Raw genomic sequence first — 24,487 nt, forward strand, 5'->3', positions numbered from 1 at the left:
AGATGGCCAATGGATTGGCAGGGAAAGACCCCGGGTAGTGTAAAGTGTATTAAAGTCATTTAGAGGATAGTTAGGATTGAAATCTCTTTGCACCATCTATATCCACTCACCTGAGGTGACAGAACTCCACACCATGCCATGTTTTTATTATTTTTGTGCAAATGTTTGGAATGTGAGACGCATCATGACGTGGGTGTGACATTGTGCTGATGTTCCATCTCTCCCTCCTTATGAGGATTGATGATGAATTGGTGATGGCAAATTTAGACAATGGGATTGTGACGAATTTGGTATAGGGGAGATATGGGGAAGACGTGACGGTAGCGACGAATTTGTAAATGTGTAGATTTTTTTGTGTACATATGGGGTAAGGGCAAGGGTAGAGTAGGGAACAGGGGGGGTGACGTACTGTAGGGACGAGCTTTTCTCCACTCAGTCTCCAGGCGCACCTCACTCTGCATTGCCTTCGTTGATGTGTACCCTTGTGACATTACCCCTCACTCACCTGTCTTCTCTGTCTTCCTTCCCCAACCCGAGGATCGTGCTCTCTGGGCACTGAGGGGAGCGTGCGGGGGGGGGGGGGGGGGGGGGGGGGGCGCACGTCGGTGTGCCTGAATCCTCGCAACCAGCTGCCTGCATCCACGCACCACTTATGGACCACATGTCTGTGGCTGAGCACCACTCATGGACCCCACGGGTTGGGGCATGGCCCCTCTGCTGGGACCGGGCCACGATGGCCCAAGATCTTGCTTGCGGACCCGGTGAGGTGGCACCAAGCCCACAGGTGAACCACCCATAGTCGGCCCCTGTGGGCCATAAATAAAAATGGACACGGTTTGTGCTTTTGTTTTATTATTACAAATAAGAAGATCAAGAAGAACAACAATTTGAAAACATCAAGAACGACAACGGCCAGCAGAGGGAGCCGAAGAGCAAGACCACCAGCTGTTGTTTTTTTTATATAACTATGGTGACTGTGCACTCCGGTGCATTTTGGTGAGTGGTGCTTTGATGATTATTGGAGCTGGTGCGTCGATGCAGTGCATGCTGTCTCCTCCCCTCCCACAGGATTCTTTTTGTTTCCCAAAATCACCGGTCCTGGGTTGCGTTGTGTAAATAATGAAAGAGCGTCACTTGTAAATAATGCTCCCCACCGAACATGTTTAGTTTGAGAACCATTCGGCAATTCGGTTATCCTGTGGGCGTGAATCTGTTAGGCAGGGTGCAATGCAGCAGAGGGACATACTTATTTGTGTTTTAAAACTGTCGCACTCAGGGTCAGGTTAATTGTAGAGGGAATTACACCTACGTGCCACATTAAGTTAAAGTTTTGTCGGCCCGAGCCGTGCCGTGAGGAATGAGGGTGCTGTGTTACGGTTTTTAGAACCTTCACTTTGTAAATTTAGTATTAAATTTCCTGTGTACATTTCCCCTTTTAATTGGCTGTTAATTGAAATGAGTGCACCGTAGCTAGTCCATGTACAAGCACATAGGGCACCATAGAACCTCTCTATCATTATTTCTTTATTCTATGTCAGTATAAGGCTCTGTTGCCCATTAGTTGACACTGCATTGCACCGAATCGAATAAGATAGGATCCCTTCGACACGCCCATAGGCTCCTAAAAAGCGCCAGTACGGCGGCGTTCGCCACGACTGCTTTGGCTTATTGTCAGCACCTCAGACTCCATTGAACACGAGGTCATCTCGGAGCGGAAGGTGGGAGGAGTCAGCCAAGCGCCAGGAACAAGGCGTGGCTTTGCCAACGCCTCATCAAGGGGCGGGATCGGTGAGCCCTCGTGACCAATCAAGGCCGAGGCGAGCTCACCGATGGGCGTTTCCAAAAGGCCGGCGGCTTGATCGCCACGCGCCTCATAAAAGGAAGTTGGGAGGGACTGCTTGATGAGATGAGTAAGGAGTCCACCGCAGCTGAGTCCACCGCAGCCGAGTCCACCGCAGCTGAATCCACCACAGCTGAGTCCACCACAGTTGAGTTGAGCTTTGACAGCAGTTTCGACCCGCTGCTACGAAGAAATGCCGCCGTGCGAACGAGATTGAGAAGGGTCGGCGGCCGCTCACCTCGAGCCTTGTCATTTACACGAACCGGACCCGCATCCTTTCAGCTCTGTGGACCACCTGAACCTTCCTCCCCTTCCAGCCATTCGTTCCTGCCTTCATTCCCCATTCATGTAAGTCTGATTGTCGTCTGTTTGTCTGTGTTGTCCTGGGGTTTAAGTAAGACTGTATAGATAAGTAGAATTGCACTGTGTCTTCTTCTTCTTCTGTAAATTACTTTCGTTTTCTTTCCTTCTCCTTGGTTTCTTTGGTTTTGTACAATAGTAATTAATAATAAATCCCTGTTCTTCCTACCTTTGCCTTCCTTTCTTCACATCCGTTCGTCTTTGTGATTTCCATCATTGAACACTTGTGGCACGATTTGGCCAACGCATAAAAATCGGGTCTAGTTTTTGTTAATGGTTCGAACCGCGGGCTGCTAATCCGCTCGGCAAATAACATCTTGTCCGCGGACTCGAGCGGAGCTACCCCCCTGCCTTGTGGAGCGGGGTAGCTTCAGGATCGGAGACGGCCAGTAAAAATATAAAGGGGGATTAACCCCCCCCCGCCCCCCCCCCCCCGTTAAGGGGGAGCGCCGTATTTCGTTTCCGTAACAATATATATATATATGTATGTATATATATATATATATATATATATATATATATATATATATATATATATATATATATATATATATATATATATATATATATATACTGGCAGACATACCCTGGCGTTGCTCGGGTAGGGGGGAGGGGAGGCGGGGGTGGGGGCCTGAGAAGTGGGAGGTCCAGGAGAGCCGGCGGAGTGGAGGGAATGGGCAGGGAGGTAACCACTGGAGCTGGGAAGGGAGGGGGGGGGGGGGTTGGCAGCAGGAGATTGTCTTTGAGGTTCAACATTAAGTGTCTATGAGGTCTTAAAGGTTCTTCAAAGTATAAAGGGTCTTCAAAATCTTAAGGGTCTTCGAGGTTTTAAATGGTATTTGGGGTCTTAAGGGTCTATGGGTCTTATGGGTCGTCGAGGTCTTAAATGGTCTTTGAGGATTTAAAGGGTCTTTGCGGTCTTACGATTCTTAAGGGTCTTTCGATTCTTAAGGGTCTTTGAGGTCTTCATGGTTTTCGAAATCTTCCGGGTCTAAAGTGTTTTTGGCGTCTTAAGGATTTATTCTTTCCTAAGGGTTTTTCTGGGTCTTAAGGGAACTAATGTGTTTTGTTTTCGGAGTTGTCTTTGGGCTGCAAATGGTCTTAAGCGTTTACAGGGTCTTAAAGGGTCTTGGGATCTTCGAGGTCATGTGCACTCCTATTTTTTTCATTCTTTTATCTTCCTGACATTACATTCTGATTTTTCTTTCATCTATTAATTTCTGATCATTCCTTTAAATCTTTATTTATTAATAACTCGGTCCAGTATCCAGACATTACTCTGGCACTGTGTGATTATTTTTCATTATGCTCCTATATTTCTTTTTCTTTTTAAAATGTTTTTCATTTTTATTTTTCAGGTGTTTGTTCATGTTTTGTGCACATGAAAGCCAGTATCAAAAGACTTCTCCAATCGCTCTTCCGATTTACTTATTTCTCCAATCTAATGCACAACTAGATCTCCCACAGATCTCCCGATGTCCCTGCTCTCAAATGTTGTACTTGTGTGCTTCCCTCTCTCTCCCCATCTTGCCTCCCGCTCTCTTTATGTGTCCGTTTGTGTTTTTTTTTGTGATTAATGTTAGCTCTTACACGAGCCTCGATCTTGTATGCAAATTTTTTTTTAAATGCACAACTATTGAAGCCACCAAAATGGTTTAAGACCCTTATGACCTCTACATTTACTGCAATGATGTAAAATGTACTTTACTCATTTCTGTAGTCTTGCGATATGTTCTCATTGTTTTACTTTCTTCTCACGTGCTCAATCAACATGCTTCACTAGCACATTTCCTTCCACTCACATGACATTCGAAGGGATAAGAAACAAGGTGGCCAAATCTGAATGCGAATCGGATTGGAATTAATTGACAGCTCAGAATTCAATCTTCAGATCCATAGATCATGGAGTTAGAGCGCATTACCCAACTTGCAATCTTCTGCTGCCCTCAACAAGCCTAATCTTCCTTTCTTCTATACATATATGTATTCACCCTCATCTTTATATTAGGTATAACCTCCAACCCTTGGACATTCCTCAGAATATAATTTTGTTTGGATATCCCTCGATAGCTCTTTAAAACCAGACAGATGTTAGCCATTTCTCACATATGGCACAGGCCTCCGATTTTAGCAATCTTTGTTCACTCCTGGTGGGTTAGTTTTCTGCCTAAATGTTAAACAGCAGGAAGAACATTGGGTGCTGCTTTTATGGTCGGGTTGTCGGTGACGAATCCAACACCCCTCACTGGCTTTACGAGTGGAGAGGGTGACTGTGACACCCTGCCAGGACCAAAAACAACACCTGGCCACATGGTAAAGGGCGGATGAGCTCCCATAGGGATCCAACGGCCATCCGGTAAGGAGATGGTGTCACCTAAAAACACCTATCCGGATTTGACCGGATCGAATCGTACCAAAGACTTTAAAAATGGTATGTGTTGCTTCCTTGCTTGAAAAGGATAGAGCCTGGACAATCCCCATTGGTCAGCATCCATGGGGAGGAGGAAATTCCTCTTAATGAAATGTCTTGCTGAGTATGGTGAGAAAAGCAGCGCCATTGTTATGACGTCGCTGGTACCCAGAGTACCCTGGGAAGTGATGACACTTCTCCCAAGCTCAGTGGCTGTGTTACGTTTTGTCTTGTCAGTATGTCCGTGTGTGTGTGTGTGTGTGTGTGTGTGTGTGTGCGTGTGTGTACGTGTGTGTTCGTGTGTGTACGCGTGTGCGTGCGTGCGTGTGTGTGTGTGTGCATGCATGTGTGTGTGTGTGTGACCTCTACTACGATCCTTAGCACATGGATAACAAGCGTTACGCCTAGGTCCCCCGTCGGTGAAGTGATGCGAGTTGACAAAGTGGAAGATGCAAGGCGGCCATCTTGGATTTTGACATGGCGACCCAATTTTCAATGGCGTTCTCCCTTATGCCGAGATACACCCACACACCAAATTAGAAGTTGGTACTTAGCTTATTTTTCAAGATATTCAGCTCACAAGGTTCAGACATACATGGCATCAGACATACATGGCGGCGGCCATCTTGGATTTTGACGTGGGTTGCACCCACACACCAAATTCGAATGCGGTCTTTCGCTTACGCACGCACGCACACACACACGCACGCCCGCATGCACGGACGGACGGACGGACACACAGACGGAGGGGAAAACCATAGTCCCCCTTTCGCTCCGCGGTGCGACGTGGGACAAAAAAGGGCTTCAGGTGTCTTTGGTTGGGGTTATATTCAGTATTAAAGCATTTTGAGGAGACAGAGTTGAGGACAAAATGTGGAAGTTAAGATGAAACAACTTTGTGGATAAAATGCATCTATTATTATGAAGAGTTTCAGAAGGTGGAGACAGAGCCCTCCCAGGTCTCAAAGTATCCACCATCGTATATGTATATATATATATATATATATATATATATATATATATATATATATATATATATATATACATATATACATATATATATTTTGTTAATAATTGTCGCGTATAATTGTTGTTAATAATTGTTGTTAATAATGTTGTTAATAATGTTGTTGTTGTTAATAATAATTGTTAATAATAAATATTGTTAATATTGATAATAATAAATAATTGTTAATAAATAGAAATCGGGCGCTACTTTTGACTCACCCTGTATATATACATATACAGGGTGTCCCATAATCTGGAGGCAGGGGGAAAAATAATTCATATTTTATATATTTTTGCAGGCCCAAGATGTCACTGAGTAACGAGGAACGAGTCCAGATAATTATACTCAGAGGAAATCTGCGTCAGAGGGAGGTCGCTGTTTGAATTTTAAACTCTGGGGTCACTTGAAGGCGCTGGTCTATGCAAATAAAATTCAGTGTTGAACATTTGCGGCAGCGCATTATTGACACATGTAACACCATTACTCCTGACATCATTCACCGTGTGCTTGCTGACTGGGTATCTCATCTGCATTTGTGTAACAGGAAAAATGGTAGACACATTAAGCACGTTCTGTGAATAAAAGCTTTTGTATTGCCATTTTTCCCCCCCCCCCATGATTCCAGACTGATGGGACACCCTGTATGTATGTGTGTATCAATATATATATATATATAAATATAAATATACATATATATATTGTTACAGATCGCGGATTAAGATGTTAGTTACCGAGCGGTTTGGTATTGCCGCGACCGTTACAGGATCCCTGACTCACCCGATTCACCCAGAACTTTGGCCGTATCGCACCACAGCTGCTCAATGAGGGAAAAGACAAAAACGACGCAATGCAAGAGGAAAAGGAGTAAAACGAGAAGACGTACAGACGAGTAATGGGGTTTATTATTTACACACACAAGCAAAAAGAAAGCAGTCACGTTTATTTACAAGCACATAAGACGCAGGTGACACAGGGAAAATACTAGCTTACCTACAGACTTAATTAAATACCCAGGGACAGAACAAACAAAACAAACTCACGTATACAAGAAGGATGGAATGGAATGAATGTTGGAAGGAGGAATGGGAAGGTTCAGCTGGGGCAGATGGTTCGGGCTTGATCCCGCACGGGACGTCGGCTGGACCTCGACGGCCACCGATGCCACCGCTATTTGGTCCCCGCGGGGTAACGGGTTGAAGCTGCCTGGTGGAGTCAACGCTGCCTCTCTGGCTCAGCTCAGGGCGCGTCTGCCGTCTCTGGCGCAACTGCTGGTAATGGCCCTTGGCACCTTCTCTCTCTTGGCCGTGGTGTCTCCTCACCATTGACAACTCAACGCAACCAACGCAACCACTGACCCTCCTCTGGCAACCGACTCAGACCAACTCACTACTCACTTCCGTTTGCGCCTTTTATAGCGCCTCCAGCGATTACGCCGCCGGCGTTTTGGACACGCCCATCGGGGTGCTCACCTCGGCCCTGGTTGGTCGCGCGACCCTCGGGCTCCGCCCTGGATGACGACGGGCGGGCACGCCCCTCCTCCCCGCTATGACGAGGTGGAGACCCGCCTTCCTTCCCCCAACCCTGCCTCGTGGTCAATGGCGGATGAAGGGAAAACCGTCCAACATGCAGTTGGCAATGCGAATTGCAATTGACGGAAAGGGGAGGAATGGAAGTGTTGGGAGTGGGAATGAAGGGAATCTATCTCTTTCACTGGTGCAATGGAGTATTTCAATTAATGGAAGACACAGCCTTACACTAATACACATAATAAGGATATAACTGTCAAAAAAAGATATATCGTGTCCTGCATGTATGTTTTATGGACTAACTACGGGAACGCCCTTTGACCTTTATACAACCACAAACGGAGGGAGGAGGGGTGATATTTTACAACAACCTTTTACAACAACATTTTACCACAACAATAAAATAAAAAAACATTCTCATATCCACAACACTGCACCCTCCTCCCCTTAGGCACGTCCCGGGCCTATAACTTTTACCTTAGTGTGGCACGTAGGTGTAGTTCCCTCTACTTTTAACCTGACCCTGAGTGCGACAGTTTTAAAACATAAATAAATGTGTCCCGCTGCTCCATTGCACCCTGCCTAACAGACTTACGCCCACAGTTAACCGAATTGCGGAATGGTCTTCAAACTACACACTGACGGTGGGAAGCATTATTTACAATTGACGCTACTTTATTTACAAGACTAACCCAGGACCTGTGATTGTTCTTTCTGGGGGGGGGGGAGACAGTCTGCTCTGCATCGACGCACCATGAACGCACCCAAAAACGCACCAATACACACCCAAGCACCAATCGGTGCAGTCACCATAGTTCATCAGTGTTCAATGAATAAAAATAAATTCAACAACCCCTAACCCTGCAGGTGTCTCTTGCTCTTCGGCTCCCTCTGCTGGTGATTATTATTTGTTCTTCCAGATGTTGTCATTCTTTTGCTTTGCTTACTGGCGGCCTATTTTCAATAAAGTGTGCCCAATGTGTCCTTTTTATTTGCTTTTATTTATAGCCCACAGGGCCGACTAGTGTGGTTCACCTGTGGGGCATCGGTGCCCTGTGGCCAAGGTCCGCCAGCAAGATTTCAGGCCCTCATGGCCGGTTCCAGCAGAGGGGCCATGCCCCAACCCATGGGGTCCATAGGTGGTGCTCGGCCACAGACATGTGGTCCATAATGTGGTGCATCGATGCAGACAGCTGGTTCTGGGAATTTCGGGCGCACAATGGCCGACCCACGCACGCTCCCCTCGGCACCAGTGGCGCACAGGTCATGTGGGAGACAAAAGGGGAAAGACAATTGAGCGAGGGGTAAGGTCACAAGGGTACACATCAATAAGGCAATGCAAGGCGAAATGCGTACGGAGGGCGAAGTGAGAAAGCTCGTCCCTACCGCACGTCACCCCCCCTGTCACCTACCCTACCCTTGCCCTTACCCCATATGTACAAAAATCTACACATTTACAAATTCGTCACTACTGTCACGTCTTCCCCATATTTCCCCTATACCAAATTCGTCTCCACAATCCCTCTACTTCAAAATTTGCCATCACCAAATTCATCATCAATCCTCATAAGGAGGCAGAGATGGAACATCAAAGCACAATGTCACACCCACGTCATGATGCGTCTCACATTCCAAAACATTTGCATCAAAAATAATTAAACATGGCATGGTGCGGAGTACCTGTCACCTCAGGTGAGTGGATGCAGATGGTGCGAGGAGACTTCATCCTAACTACTTTCTAAATGACATTAACACACTTTACACTACCCGGGGTCTCTCCCTGCCAATCCATTGGCCAACTTACACTATGGGTTCTAAAAACCAATTCCCATTGACCAAACTGTGGTGCTTCTCAATTTGGGGTCTCACTCCCCCGATTCATCTCCCGGTGCCTCGCACAATTTCTGGGCTGCGACGTGTAGCTCTCCCAGCAGGTCTACCCACCTGCACACCTCCACCACTGCAGTTGCCACCCGAGCTTACCTAGCTCCTCACCCTAACCTAACTAACTGGGGCAGGCCCTCTCCTGGCTCTGTCACCCCCTGGTGCCCTCTGGCACTGGGCTACCCGGGTCCGTCCTCCGGATCCTCGGGCCCCATCCACAACTACCGGCTCCCAGAGCCCACCTGCGGCCTCACCTGGCCGACATCCTCACAGTGGTGGAGTGCCCAAACCAACTACACACACTAACAGGCTACACGCCCAGCCATTTCCACAACACTAATGCACCAATCCAAAGGCCATTCTTTCACCCGCACCACAGATGCCAATATCCAACCACAATTTACCTGTACCCTCTACCTAACACTTACACTACCCGCCCTGGGTATCCGTGATGGGGGTCCACTCTTCCCCCATTCCCACCTTCGCACCATCCACTCCACTCCACAATTTCCACCATACTCACTCCACGACCATCCATTCCAATACTCCATTTATTCCACACAGCCACATACACCTGTTTGTTGCACACCTGTGCAATCACCTGGTGCCACCTGCACCCTCCTCCTCTTCCTGGACCAGTTGGTCAACACAACACACATCACCACTACTCACTCATACACTGCTCCACACACCTGTTCAGTTGCACACCTGTGCAATCTCACCTGTTCAATCACACCTGTTCAATCCTCACACACACGGCATCATTTCAGCGAACTACTCCCTTCTGAAACTTGCGCTTCCCAGTCGTCCCTTTAAACTATTGCGCTCCCACGTCATTATAATCCACACTAATCTACCTGCGTCCCCACTACAGGTATCAGTCACTATCTAAACCTTAACGTTACCTAATGTCGTCTTCGCTAGATCCCTATCAATATAACCTAACCCACCCGGGCTAGTTTTCACTGCCATACACCCCATAAACTATAGCGCATTTGCCCCCCCTGTGAGGGATGACAGAGTTGCCATCCCACCACATGGGGCATCTCCCACTACCAATTTTGCACATCAAATTTCAACAAATCAAAAATTTGCCGATCATCTGCCAATCACCATACCATCATCAAATTTTGCTTTTTTTTCTAATTTCGGGGCCAAAACACTATCCTCATCACCCGTCTACTTATTACATCCTCTCGGTGCGCCAATTCCCTTCTAAAGCTCGGCTTCGTACAGCCGAGCAATGAATACGGGTTGTCTTGTGCCAGCGGCTGGATACGTCCCGCATTCGTGGCAGGGACGGGGGCTTACCCGGGCCGAGATCCCACGCACCACCTCGGCGTGGAGCCATCCAATTTCCCGATCTCGACCTGCCGGCATGTCTCAATAGCAAGTGGTCGCCATGACGACCCTTCCTATCGGGCTGCCCGCTCCGCCTAGTGGAGCCCGGACGCGGCCGTTCCACGCGAGGCCCAGCGTGGATCGCGCACGGCGGTCCTTTCGAACCCGCCGTGGCTCGGATCCCCGCTGGTTCTCGCGGCACGCGAAGCCCGGCACGCACCGAGGGCCCGATTCGGCTATAAGTCGCTCTAACCGCTAAACCGGTTACCGTCGATGCTTCACCTGGACGCTTACATGCATACGCTACCCCTTTCTTGCTCATACATGCAGCCGTTTCCATTCTCCTCGTCGTACCTCTTCTTACACACCTCGGTACACTCATTCCGCTCACCGACTTGGTCACACACCTGACCACCGAACACCTTGGCACACATTCGTCGCTCGCACACCTCACCAACACACCTCTTCGCGCCCCTTTCTCGGTCACCTCCTTTGTGACAATCACAGGTGTGCTCTCACCCGCACACCCAACCACGTGCCTCACTACCAATTCCAGCGTGCATTCCCACACACGCTCTACCATTCCAGGTGTGCATCCTTCCATTCCAGGTGTACATCCTCGCTCACCTGTCATAACCAACTCATGCTCCGTTTCACTCTCACTACTCTCACTACTCTCACCTCCACTCTCGGTCGCGCACTCACCCTTACTCTCGACAGCACACTCTTTTCTCATGCCCCTGTCCGTTACACACCTTTCTCGCGCACACTCTCCCGTTACATCCTCTGTAACACTCACCACAGGCGTACACTTCCTCGTTACATCCTCTGTAACACTCACCACAGGTGTACACTCTCTCGTTACTTCCTCCGTAACACTTACCACACCGCGCTTCCATGTACCCCCTCGCACACGCGCTTCGACCAACTCACTCTTGACGGCACACTCACTCCTCGGCGTGCACTTTTTCCTCACACACCCCATGGTCGGACATTCTCGCACACCTCTTTTTTCGCACACCAGACCTGTCGCACACTTCACCAACGGCCTTTCACGAACACCCGGATCCAAACCAATCCCCAAGCCGACTGAAGCTTTCCTCACATCATATACATTGCCACTCACCTCCGTACCTCGTCGTCCCACCTCCTTTGCCACCTGCAAACTCTTTATTTGGTTAGTGAGCATCACATCATGAGTTGAGCACCGACCTTGTACATATTCCATGACTTCCTCCTTTATCTCCCTCTTAGTTTCCCTCCGTCTCTTCTTAATTTCACTCACCTCTTCTTCCACTTCCTCTAATTTTTGTTTAACCTCTTTTATTTCTCGGTGCGTCTCCTCAAGTTCGTCCTCTAAGGCTACCGTGACCGTCTCTATGTGCATCCTCACCTGCCGGTCCTTCGTCTCCATCACTTCTGTCACCTCCTCCAACTTCTTCGTCAACCCCTCATGTACCATCTGACATTCCTTTTGTGTTGCTATTAATTCGTTTTTTATGTCCTTTTGTGTCGCTTTTAACCCCCCGATTATTGCAGTGTTCTTTTCCACTTGGTCCGCTAGTTCCCTTTGTCCGACTGTCAGCTGTTCTACTCCCTTCGTCAGATCCTCTATGCCCCCCTGTAACCTAGCCGTATTATTCCTCACTTCTTTCTCCATACGCTTCTCACCTCGCTTTACCTCCTCGCGTAGCCCCGAGACCTCCTCACCCACACCTCGTCGTATCTCCTCCTTCATCTCCTCCCTTTCTTTTGTAGATGCCGCCCTCATCTGTCCCAATTCATCCCTCTGAGCATCCAGTTTGGTTTCTACCCCGATTTTTACCTCCTCTATCTGCTCTCCCATTTGTTTAATTTCTCTGGCGGATTGCTCCCCTATCTCCCGCAATTTGTCTTCCATCCTATTTTCTAGCCCCATTAACCCATTTTTCACCCCCTCTAACTGATTCTCCTGGGCAGCCATTCTATTTTCCACCCCCGTTAACCCATGTTTTAATCCCTCACCGGTACTCCTCGCTTCGTCCCTCATTACTCCCAATTGCTCACTCTGAGCATCCATCCGGTTCCCCATTACCCCCATTTGGTTTCCCAAGTCATTCCTCAGGTCTTCACTTGTCTGGACCATGAGCGCCTTTATTTATTCCATAAATAGGCCCCAATCCATCGGCGGCGCTGCTACGGTCACGGGCGTGGCTAAATTTGGCGCCACAATAATCATGTGCGCGAGGCCGCCATTTTGTGCGTCTGATACTCCCTCAACCGCCTCCTCATTGCTCCCCTCCATTTGATCCTGGGTTACTCCTAACCCCTCTTCTAGCTCTCCCACCGACATCCCGTCGCCTTGACCAGCCATGGCGCGATTTCAAAATTCGGGTTTTGCTTTAAACAAAACAAATTTCGGCAGCTCGTAATTTTGACCAAATTTTTTTTTTTCCTCTATTCGTTTTAAAAATTTGGTTCGGGCCTCGAATCCCACTCCCAGACACCAATTGTTACAGATCGCGGATTAAGATGTTAGTTACCGAGCGGTTTGGTATTGCCGCGACCGTTACAGGATCCCTGACTCACCCGATTCACCCAGAACTTTGGCCGTATCGCACCACAGCTGCTCAATGAGGGAAAAGACAAAAACGACGCAATGCAAGAGGAAAAGGAGTAAAACGAGAAGACGTACAGACGAGTAATGGGGTTTATTATTTACACACACAAGCAAAAAGAAAGCAGTCACGTTTATTTACAAGCACATAAGACGCAGGTGACACAGGGAAAATACTAGCTTACCTACAGACTTAATTAAATACCCAGGGACAGAACAAACAAAACAAACTCACGTATACAAGAAGGATGGAATGGAATGAATGTTGGAAGGAGGAATGGGAAGGTTCAGCTGGGGCAGATGGTTCGGGCTTGATCCCGCACGGGACGTCGGCTGGACCTCGACGGCCACCGATGCCACCGCTATTTGGTCCCCGCGGGGTAACGGGTTGAAGCTGCCTGGTGGAGTCAACGCTGCCTCTCTGGCTCAGCTCAGGGCGCGTCTGCCGTCTCTGGCACAACTGCTGGTAATGGCCCTTGGCACCTTCTCTCTCTTGGCCCTGGTGTCTCCTCACCATTGACAACTCAACGCAACCAACGCAACCACTGACCCTCCTCTGGCAACCGACTCAGACCAACTCACTACTCACTTCCGTTTGCGCCTTTTATAGCGCCTCCAGCGATTACGCTGCCGGCGTTTTGGACACGCCCATCGGGGTGCTCACCTCGGCCCTGGTTGGTCGCGCGACCCTCGGGCTCCGCCCTGGATGACGACGGGCGGGCACGCCCCTCCTCCCCGCTATGACGAGGTGGAGACCCGCCTTCCTTCCCCCAACCCTGCCTCGTGGTCAATGGCGGATGAAGGGAAAACCGCCCAACATGCAGTTGGCAATGCGAATTGCAATTGACGGAAAGGGGGGGAATGGAAGTGTTGGGAGTGGGAATGAAGGGAATCTATCTCTTTCACTGGTGCAATGGAGTATTTCAATTAATGGAAGACACAGCCTTACACTAATACACATAATAAGGATATAACTGTCAAAAAAAGATATATCGTGTCCTGCATGTATGTTTTATGGACTAACTACGGGAACGCCCTTTGACCTTTATACAACCACAAACGGAGGGAGGAGGGGTGATATTTTACAACAACCTTTTACAACAACATTTTACCACAACAATAAAATAAAAAAACATTCTCATATCCACAACAATATATATAACTGTGAAATAGTAGAAACTCCACAGTACGAGCAGGGCGTCTCATTTGCATTAAATAAATAATCGGGAGATTAAATCAGACGTGGACGTAGCTTCAGGATGTCGATCTTTAATTTTCGACAAGCTTTCGACCAACAAAGGTCTTCTTCTTAGTCGTCCCCAAGTTCTTCTTAGTCTTCCGTTGAATACATATATATTATACATATATATTGGTCAAACATCAAACAGAGCTGCCGATCCGGATTACAAGCTTATTTACCCTCTAATGAAGGCGCCTTTTTATATAAAAAATGTTTCAAAAAACATTTGGACACAACTTGGGTAATGCACTCTAATCCCATGACCAAAGCACATTCCAACAAGACACTGGGTGCCTTGAATGTGTGCATGGCATCATGAAATCAGGAGATTACCAAGGCATTTTGGAGCGCAATGTTCAACCCAGTGTCAGAAAGCTGGGTCTCCGTCGAAGGTCATGGGTCTTGCAGCAGGACAAAGACCCCAAACACACTTCAAAGAGCACCCAGGAATTGTTCAAGACAAAACGCTGGACTGTTCTGAAGTGGCCCGCAATGAGTCCAGATCTAAATCCCATTGAAAACCTGCGGGGAGATCTGAAAACAGCAGTTGGGAGAAGGCACCCTTCAAATCTGGGAGAACTGGAGCAGTTTACACAACAAGAGTGGGCCAAACTGCCAGTAGAGAGGTGCAGGAAGCTCATTCATGGCTATAGGACGCGCTTGACTGCAGTTATTTTGTCCAAAGGCCGTGCTACCAAATATGAAGTCGAGGGTGTCAATAATTTTGTCAATGCCATTTCTTTTTATTTTCTGATTTAAAAGGATATATTAAGTTCTGAATCAAAAACAAAGGTTCTGTAATATTAACAGTGAAATAAAGAATTGTGGAGACCAAATACGTTGGTCAATTTAAACTAATTTTTTCGAGAAAATTGTGAGTTCTTTGAAAAAGATGCAAGGGTGCCAATATTTTTAGCCACAACTGTGTATACTTGTACCAAGTTTGACTTAGTGCCCTTCAGCTGTTCTTTAGTTATCGTCGTTACGAAAACCTATAACACTCTGATCTTTGACCTCTTAACCCCAAAATCTAATCAATTCATCTTTACATCATCATACCCAACTGTACCTTAATAACGTTATACTTTAATCAGTTCATGTTTACATCATTATACATACCTGTACCAAGTTTTAATTTAAATCCCTTCAGCTGTTCACAAGTTATAGACCAATTACAAACTTTTACCTTTGACCTATTGGTCCAAAATTCTAATCAGTGAATCTTTACATCACTACGCATATCCATACCAAGATTAAATTAGATCACTTCAGCCGTTCTCAAGTTATAGACATATTACAAACTTTGACCTTTGACCTATTGGTCCAAAATTCTAATCAGTTAATCTTTACATCACTACGCATATCCGTACCAAGATTAAATTAGATCACTTCAGCCGTTCTCAAGTTACAGACATATTACAAACTTTGACCTTTGACCTATTGGTCCAAAATTCTAATCAGTTAATCTTTACATCACTACGCATATCCGTACCAACATTAAATTAGATCACTTCAGCCGTTCTCAAGTTATAGACATATTACAAACTTTGACCTTTGACCTATTGGTCCAAAATTCTAATCAGTTAATCTTTACATCACTACGCATATCCGTACCAAGATTAAATTAGATCACTTCAACCGTTCTCAAGTTATAGACATATTACAAACTTTGACCTATTGGTCCAAAATTCTAATCAGTTAATCTTTACATCACTACGCATATCCGTACTAAGATTAAATTAGATCACTTCAGCCGTTCTCAAGTTATAGACATATTACAAATTTTGACCTTTGACCTCATGACCCCAAAATCTAATTATTTCATCGTTACATCATTATACATACCTGCACCAGGTTCGACTAAGATCCCTTCAGGTGTTCTCAAGTTATAGACATATTATAAACTTTGACCTTTGACCTCTTGACCCCAAAATCTAATTATTTCATCGTTACATCATTATACATACCTGCACTAGGTTCGACTAAGATCCCTTCAGGTGTTCTCAAGTTATAGACATATTATAAACTTTGACCTTTGACCTCTTGACCCCAAAATCTAATTATTTCATCGTTACATCATTATACATACCTGCACCAGGTTCGACTAAGATCCCTTCAGGTGTTCTCAAGTTATAGACATATTATAAAGTTTGACCTTTGACCTCTTGACCCCAAAATCTAATTATTTCATCGTTACATCATTATACATACATGCACCAGGTTGGACTAAGATCCCGTCAGCCGTTCTCAAGTTATCACGGTAACGAAAACCTATCACGGACGGACGGATGGACAGACAGCTGGACGGACAACCTGAAAACATAATGCCTCCAGCGACTTCGTCAACGGAGGCATAAAAATATTGCTTGAATAAATTAAACTAACACTAACATTCCCAAGGCCTCAAGGTAAAAAGCTTCCAATAAAACCAAACTTATCCGACATAAACACAATTGGTAGATGGGTTTACAAGAGAAAAATGCAGATTTGTTATCAACTAAATTATAGAGATGAACACGTTTGATTCCTCGATCAAAATTATAGATCATTGATTGAGATGATTCATGGTAATTTAAGATTAGAGTTAATTGTGCTCTTTTACTACATTACATTGAACTTTCCATGGAAAATACCTTTTTCATGTATGTATTCTGTTCTCATGAAAGGGTTTGACCAACACAGGTATGCACTCTAAATTGGGCAGACATTTGCATTTCCCTTTGTAAAAGGAAACACACAGTGAAATGAACTGCTCATTATGAGCTGAAAAGATCAATATATCGTCCCAATTGTGTTCCGCAAAGACGACACATATGAGTGTAGCCCTAACTAACCTGCACAAAAACGTAGTCTCCTTCAAGCAGCAGGGAGCTGCGATCGATGGATGATGGAAATGGATAAGAGACGAAGCCTTCCGAGCAGTTTGAGATCAAACAAGTCACGTAGCGAAAGCCTGGGTAGGTGAAAGGGGCAGGAAAAGGCTAGGAATGGTGTCGGTTCGCCTGAAGCACAAGATGGCAATTTCGACAATAGATTATGTAAAAGGTTTACTGACAACATGAAATACAAGAAAACTCAGTCATTGGAAAGGGGAATGTTGTCCAACAAAACTGTTATAAAACTTGCCAAGGGATAGTCTTGTGTTTTTGTATTCCTCCAAGCCAAATACCTTCATAACTAAAGGTAATCTCAAAAATACTACTAAACATAGGGGAAAACCCCTGGCGCTCACCTGGTAGAATAAGCAGTATACTGCACTGACTTAAGGTATTTTAAACCAATTTCAATGGTTGCTGGAAGACAGGGCGGCATGTAGAATCATATCAACATAATCATTAGACATTAAACAAACAAACCAAAAAAATACCTATTTTGGGGGGGAAACCCCTGCACCCCCTCCCCCCAACCCCGTATACCTCCTCAGACCCCAATTTTTCCAATGCCTTGAACAAACATTGGTACTTCACGGATGATGAAGGTTGTGGTGAAGTTTTATCAACATTGTGTGTCGGTTCTGAGAAGAAAGCAAACACTGATTTTGGGGGGCAACCTCAGACCCCCAAAGGGGCAGATTTTTTAAACGCCATGAACAACCTTCGGTACTTCACGGGTGGTGAAGGTTGTGGTGAAGTTGTATCGAAATAGTTTGCGTAGTTTCAGAGGAAGTAGCAAATTCCTATTTTGGGGGGTCAAACCTGGACCCACTTTGACCCCGGTAAACCCCCTTAGACCTCGACCTTTTTAATGCAGTGAATAAACTTTAGTCACAACACAACAAATATAATTTGTGCCAAATTTGGTCGCAATCACATCAGCGGTTTCGGAGAAGAAGTTTCAAGTGTTTATGGATGGACGGACTGGCGGACGGACGGACGGACTGGCAGACGGACGGACGGACGGACTGGCGGACGGACGGACGGACGGACTGGCGGACGGACGGACGGACTGGCGGACGGACTGGCGGGCGGACTGGCGGACGGACGGACGGACTGGCGGACGGACGGACGGACTGGCGGATGGACGGACTGGCGGACGGACGGACTGACGCGCCATCGCATAAGCTCCCCTAAACTTCGTTCCAGGTGAGCTAACAACAATATTGATCATCTGGTTAACACTACAACATTAAATTCATACCAAACTCGGCATTTTTACTTCAATCAACGTGGAAACAAAACTTTGCAGGTTAGAATATGATTTAACAATAGGAATGGATGCTGTTCTTGAAAACTTGCAAATAACTGGATGGTTAGAGGAAGAGCAAAAGGCGAGCTCCGCAGAAACCTGTAGACCTGGCAAGATGCCAGGAATCTCACAAATGCAGCCTGTGCTTTATAGCTTATTTAAACCTGGCAGACATAAGTTTCAATTTGCATTAAACATGTTGGCATAGCATTGCCACAGACATCAGTATTTGACATTTCCCCCATCACCTCCATCCGTTTCCTCATCCCTCACTCCCCCTATCCCATCCCACTCCCATTTTAGTGTTTGTGGTTTCAAAACTCATTATATGAGAAGTAAGAAAACTCAACATTGTAGCGGCTACCGCTGGGTTTTCACAATCGCCTTGCACCTATCAAGGATGCGGAGCGATCACCATGCCGGGCTCGTCCAGGACGCCCGGGCAGGCCCGTGCTCAACTTGCCAGGCCTCGGTCGGGATGCCCGGGCATACCCGGGCATGCCCGGGCAGGCTCGCCCTCAACTTGCCAGGCCGCAGCCAGGACGCTGGGCCACGCCCCCTCTCGCTTTTCCTGGGCAAACGCTCCGGGATAATATGTATATATATTGCTGCCCGATAAACGGGCTTTTCAGAGTGCCTGAGTGTTTGGTTTGATTAAAGCAACTCGGATGAATTCCAGCTTTTTGTCGCGTCCATTCTTCCGATCGACGTGGGCGCCCCAGCTCCTTCATTGGTGACCTACCGACATGGACACGGCAGTCGCCCTTAAACTGCCTACCTTCTGGGAGGCTCACGCGGGGGTTTGCTTCGCACAGGCGGATTCCCTGTTCGCCCTGCGAGGCATCACGGCCGACGACACCCGCTTCCACCATGTGGTAGCAGCGCTCGGTTCGGCCACCGCGGCCCGCGCCCTGAGCCTCCTCGAGAGCCCGCCAGCCGCTGACAAATACGGCGTGATTAAGAAGCTTCTCCTCGACGCTTTCGCCCTCCCATCGGCGGAACGCGCACGGCGCCTGCTTGACCTGCCCGAGCTCGGCGACACACGCCCTTCCGAGCGAATGGACTACATGCTTTCACTGCTCGGCGAGCACTCTCCGGCATTCCTGTTCCGGGAGCTGTTCCTCCGTCAGCTGCCTAACCCGGTACGCCTCGCCCTGGCAAGCACGACGATCACAGATCCCCGGGCCCTTGCCAGAGAAGCCGACAAGATCTCCGCCGCAGGACAGCGCATCGCAGCGGCGACATGGGACCCACCGCCGTCCGACGCAACACCCATGGCGCCCGAGCACCCGGCACGGTCGACGACCGAACTGCCGACGCAATTGGCGGCCGCTACACCGAGCCGACCACCTCCAGCACGACGACCGGGGCCTCCACCTGACCAAGCGTGGTGTTACTATCATGCCAGGTTCGGACAGAAGGCCCGGACATGCCGACCCCCGTGCACCTTCGGCAGGCCGGGAAACGGCCGGGCCGGCGTTCATTACCAGCCATGAGTGCCGGCCACACGGGCAACTTACTGTTCATCACGGATAAAGCGTCCGGACGGCGCTTCCTGTGCGACACCGGCGCCCAACTGAGCGTCATACCCGCCTCTGACCAGGACAGGCAATCCGCGGTTTGCGGCCCCTCCTTGGTTGCGGCCAACGGATCGACCATCCGCACCTTCGGCCCGCGCAACGTCACCCTCTGCTTCGGCGGCCAACGCTTTGCTTGGACGTTTGTAACCGCAAACGTGCCCATGGCTCTGCTAGGCGCCGACTTCCTCTGCGCACACGGACTGCTGGTGGACGTCCAACGGCGTCGTTTAATCAACGCCGAAACCTTCAGCTCCCTGGTATGCACATTGAGCAGCTCCGCGCCGACCGAGCTGGCATACGCCGTCCCGGCGGCGAACGAGTTTGCTCGCCTGCTCACGGAGTTCCCGGCCCTCACGCGGCCGACGTTTTCGGCCGTCGCAGTACGGCATGGGATCGAGCACCACATACCAACCACGGGCCCGCCGGTCTACGCCAGGGCCCGCCGCCTCGACCCAGCCAAGCTCGCCGTGGCGAAGGCCGAATTCGACGCGTTGGAGCACCTCGGCATCGTGCGGCGCTCCGATAGCGCGTGGGCCTCGCCACTGCACATCGTGCCAAAGCCGGGGGGTGGATGGCGCCCGTGTGGTGACTACCGCCGTCTCAATGACGCTACCACCCCCGACAGGTACCCGATCCCACATATCCAAGACTTCTCCGCCCGTCTGGCGGGACGGGTCATTTTTTCGAAAATTGATCTCATACAGGGATATCACCAGGTACCTGTCAGGGCGGCCGACGTCCCTAAAACGGCAGTCATCACGCCGTTCGGCTTATTCGAATTCTTGCGGATGCCGTTTGGTCTCAAGAACGCGGCTCAGGCGTTCCAGCGCTTGATGGACGGCGTGCTGCTTGACCTGCCGTTCCTTTTCATTTACCTGGACGACATCCTCGTCGCCAGCACGTCCCGGGCCGAGCACCTCCTCCACCTCCGAACACTGTTCGGGCGCCTCAGCGAGCACGGCCTCATCCTCAACCCGGCCAAATGCCACTTCGGCACGACGGCCGTTGATTTTTTGGGCCACCACATCACCAAGAACGGGGCCGTGCCGCTGCCAACCAAGGTCGAGGCCATCACCACGTTCCCGCGTCCCCGCACCATAAAGGCCCTGCAGGAATTCCTGGGAATGGTGAATTTTTATCACCGCTTCGTGCCCCGCGCTGCTCAACTCATGCGGCCCCTCTACGAAGCCCTCCGGGGCAAGCCGGCCAAGCACGACATCGCCTGGTCCGCAGCAATGGATGCGGCCTTCCAAAGCTCAAAGCGGGCCCTCGCCGACGCAACACTGCTCGCTCACCCGGTGCTCAACGCTCCCATCGCCCTCACCACGGATGCCTCCGACTACGTGGTGGGCGCCGTACATGAGCAATGGGTGAACGGGGTTTGGCAGCCACTCGCTTTTTTCAGCCTGCAGCTCCGGCCGAACGAGCTCAAATACAGCACGTTTGACCGGGAGCTCCTCGGCCTACACCTGGCCGTCCGCAATTTCCGCCACCTCCTGGAGGGCCGACCTTTCACGGCGTTCGTCGACCACAAGCCGTTGGTTTACGCCATGGCCAAGGTCACGGAGCCGTGGTCGGCCCGCCAACAGCGCCACCTCTCCGCCGTGTCGGAGTTTACCATGGACATCCGGCACGTCGCCGGCAAAAACAACGCCGTGGCCGACTGTCTTTCCCGGGCCAGCGTGAACGCGGTCCACCTGGGCGTGGACTTTGCGCTTATGGCGGCGGACCAAACCACCGACACCACGGTGCAAGCCCTCCGGGCGGCGGACACGGGCCTCGGCCTGGCCGACATCCCCTTCGCGGACACTGTCCTGCTCTGCGACGTCTCCCAAGGCCAGCCTCGCCCCATCGTGCCCGTCACCTGGCAACGCCGCATCTTCGCCTCCCTCCACGGCCTTTCCCACCCGGGCCGGAAAGCTTCCCAGAAGCTGGTGTTGGCGCGATTCGTCTGGCACGGCCTTCGTCGGGACGTCCGCGATTGGACCAGCACCTGCACGGCCTGCCAATGGGCCAAGGTCCACCGACACACCCAGGCCCCGCTGGCACCTTTCACCGTGCCCGAACGACGTTTCGACCACGTCAACGTGGATCTGGTGGGCCCCCTCCCCCCGTCACGGGGGTTTACACACCTGCTCACCATGGTGGACAGGACCACCAGGTGGCCGGAGGCCGTTCCCCTCGTCTCCACCACCACCGCCGACGTGGCGCAGGCTTTCATCGCCACCTGGGTCGCCCGCTTCGGCGCACCGGCGGACATCTCGTCAGACCGCGGACCACAGTTCACCTCCGAGCTGTGGGGCGCGGTCGCCCGCAACCTGGGGGTCAAGCTCCACCATACTACGGCCTACCACCCCCAAGCAAACGGGTTGTGCGAGCGATTCCACCGCTCCATGAAGGCCGCGCTCATGGCCGGCCTTCAAGACGGCGGTTGGGCCGACCGGCTGCCGTGGGTCCTTTTGGGCCTCCGCACGGCCCCCAAGGAGGACCTCCAGGCATCCACCGCCGAGCTGGTCTATGGCCAGGCGCTACGCGTCCCGGGCGAATTCGTGCCTGACGCTACCAGTCCCTGGTCCGCAGCTCACCAGCGCTCGGACCTCCAGGAGGCTGCCCGACGGTTTGCCCCCATGCCAACATCCCACCACGGTGACCCCCAGTCCTACGTCCCCCCAGCACTTTGCACAGCGGAGTATGTTTTTGTGCGTCACGACGCACATCGGGGGCCACTCCGGCCGCCGTACGACGGGCCCTTCCGGGTGCTGCGACGGGACGACAAGTCGTTCGTCATCGACATCGGCGGTAGGTCGGACCGGATTGCGGTGGACCGCCTCAAGCCGGCGCACGTGGACGTCGTCCACCCACCACGGGTGGCCCTTCCGCCGCGGCGAGGCCGCCCCCCATCCACGGTGCCCCCCACTCGACCGCCCACCACCACACCGGACCCCCTCCCACGACCCGCCAGGGGTCGCTTCGGCCGGGTCATCAGGACCCCCCTCAAATTGACCCTGCCGGTGCAAGTCGATTCTGGGAGGACGTGTGTAGCGGCTACCGCTGGGTTTTCACAATCGCCTTGCACCTATCAAGGACGCGGAGCGATCACCATGCCGGGCTCGTCCAGGACGCCCGGGTAGGCTCGCCCTCAACTTGCCAGGCCGCAGCCAGGACGCTGGGCCACGCCCCCTCTCGCTTTTCCTGGGCAAACGCTCCGGGATAATATGTATATATATTGCTGCCCGATAAACGGGCTTTTCAGAGTGCCTGAGTGTTTGGTTTGATTAAAGCAACTCGGATGAATTCCAGCTTTTTGTCGCGTCCATTCTTCCGATCGACGTGGGAGCCCCAGCTCCTTCAACATCATTATATCTTTCTTGCTACAGTAATCATCCCTGGATATTTTTGTCTTTCCAAGAATATGTGTTCTGTTTCTGTCTAAAGAGATTTAAGTGTGGATTCCAAACCAAGTTAGATCACTTTCTCAGCTGTGGAATAGAACAACTTCAGATGAGGAAGTTCATACTTTAATGCACCTAAACAGTACATTTTCCATGAGCAATGTGCTGTTCCTTATATTTTGAATGCTTTCATTTACTCAAATGGATGGATATTCAGGATTTGCATCATTATCCTTGTTTTACATGCACATTCAGTCTAACGATTTCTGATATAGCATTTTTCATTATCTAAATATCTATAAAGCTCAGTGGACTTTTTGCTCCACCAAATAACAGCGAAACGGAGTTGAGTGAAAGGGTGAAATTATACAGATGCTGTGATACATAACTACCTCTGTCGGTTTGAATGTTTCAAAGAGAATAGACGTCTGGATGAATTTTGAAATTAAATTTAAATCCTGATTTATATATATATATAAACATGAGTTGTCTGTGTGTCCGCGTTTTATTCAGAGATGGCTGAACGGATCTTCATCAAATTTTCAGAGGTTCATCAGTGAATGCCTGGGAGTGTTTAGGAAAAAAAAAAAAATTGTAAAAGTTTTTCTGGAGTTAAAAAATATTAAAAAATCACTCGATAGTGTCGAAGCCTTTTTAAATGAATGACAGTTGTATACAAGTACACATTCGTATAAATAAATACAAAACAATCACCAGACATTTGAATACAAATAAATCAAACAATTCCGGATGTGTACGAAGTTGGTAGTACGACTTCTTCTTCTTCCTGATGGGAAACACACTTAACCTTCCTCCCTCCCCTTCCCCCTCTCCCCTTCCCTCCCATTTCCCCCCTCCTTGCCCCTCCCCCCTTCCTCCCCCTTCCCCCCTACAACCCCTTCCCCCCTCAGTCGCCTCCCCTCCCCTTCCCCCATCCAACTCCCCCCTGCCCTCCCCTCACACCTCCGCTTCCCCTCCCTCCCTCCTCACCCCTTCCCTTACCCTGCCCCTTCCCCCCTCCCCTCCCACCTCCCCTTCCCCTCCCTCCCCCTTCCTCCCTCCCCACCCCTTCCCACCTCCCCTCACCCCACCCCTTCCCCCTCCCCTCCCCCCCCCCCGACCCG

The 24,487-nt window shown here is 49.7% G+C and overlaps 1 protein-coding gene across 1 annotated transcript in view; it reads right to left on the reverse strand.

Moving 5' to 3' along the window:
* The window catches only part of LOC137422120 (VPS10 domain-containing receptor SorCS1), an 886,462-nt gene that overhangs the window by 255,993 nt on the left and 605,982 nt on the right, over positions 1-24,487 (reverse strand). The window contains exon 7 of the mRNA XM_078772485.1: positions 17,041-17,159. Coding sequence (XP_078628611.1) covers positions 17,041-17,159 — 119 coding nt within the window. The remainder of the gene's footprint in view (positions 1-17,040; positions 17,160-24,487) is intronic.

The sequence above is a fragment of the Myxine glutinosa genome, chromosome 2 (genome assembly GCF_964187855.1).
Source record: "Myxine glutinosa chromosome 2, kmMyxGlut1.1, whole genome shotgun sequence".
Taxonomy (NCBI): Eukaryota; Metazoa; Chordata; class Myxini; order Myxiniformes; family Myxinidae; genus Myxine; species Myxine glutinosa.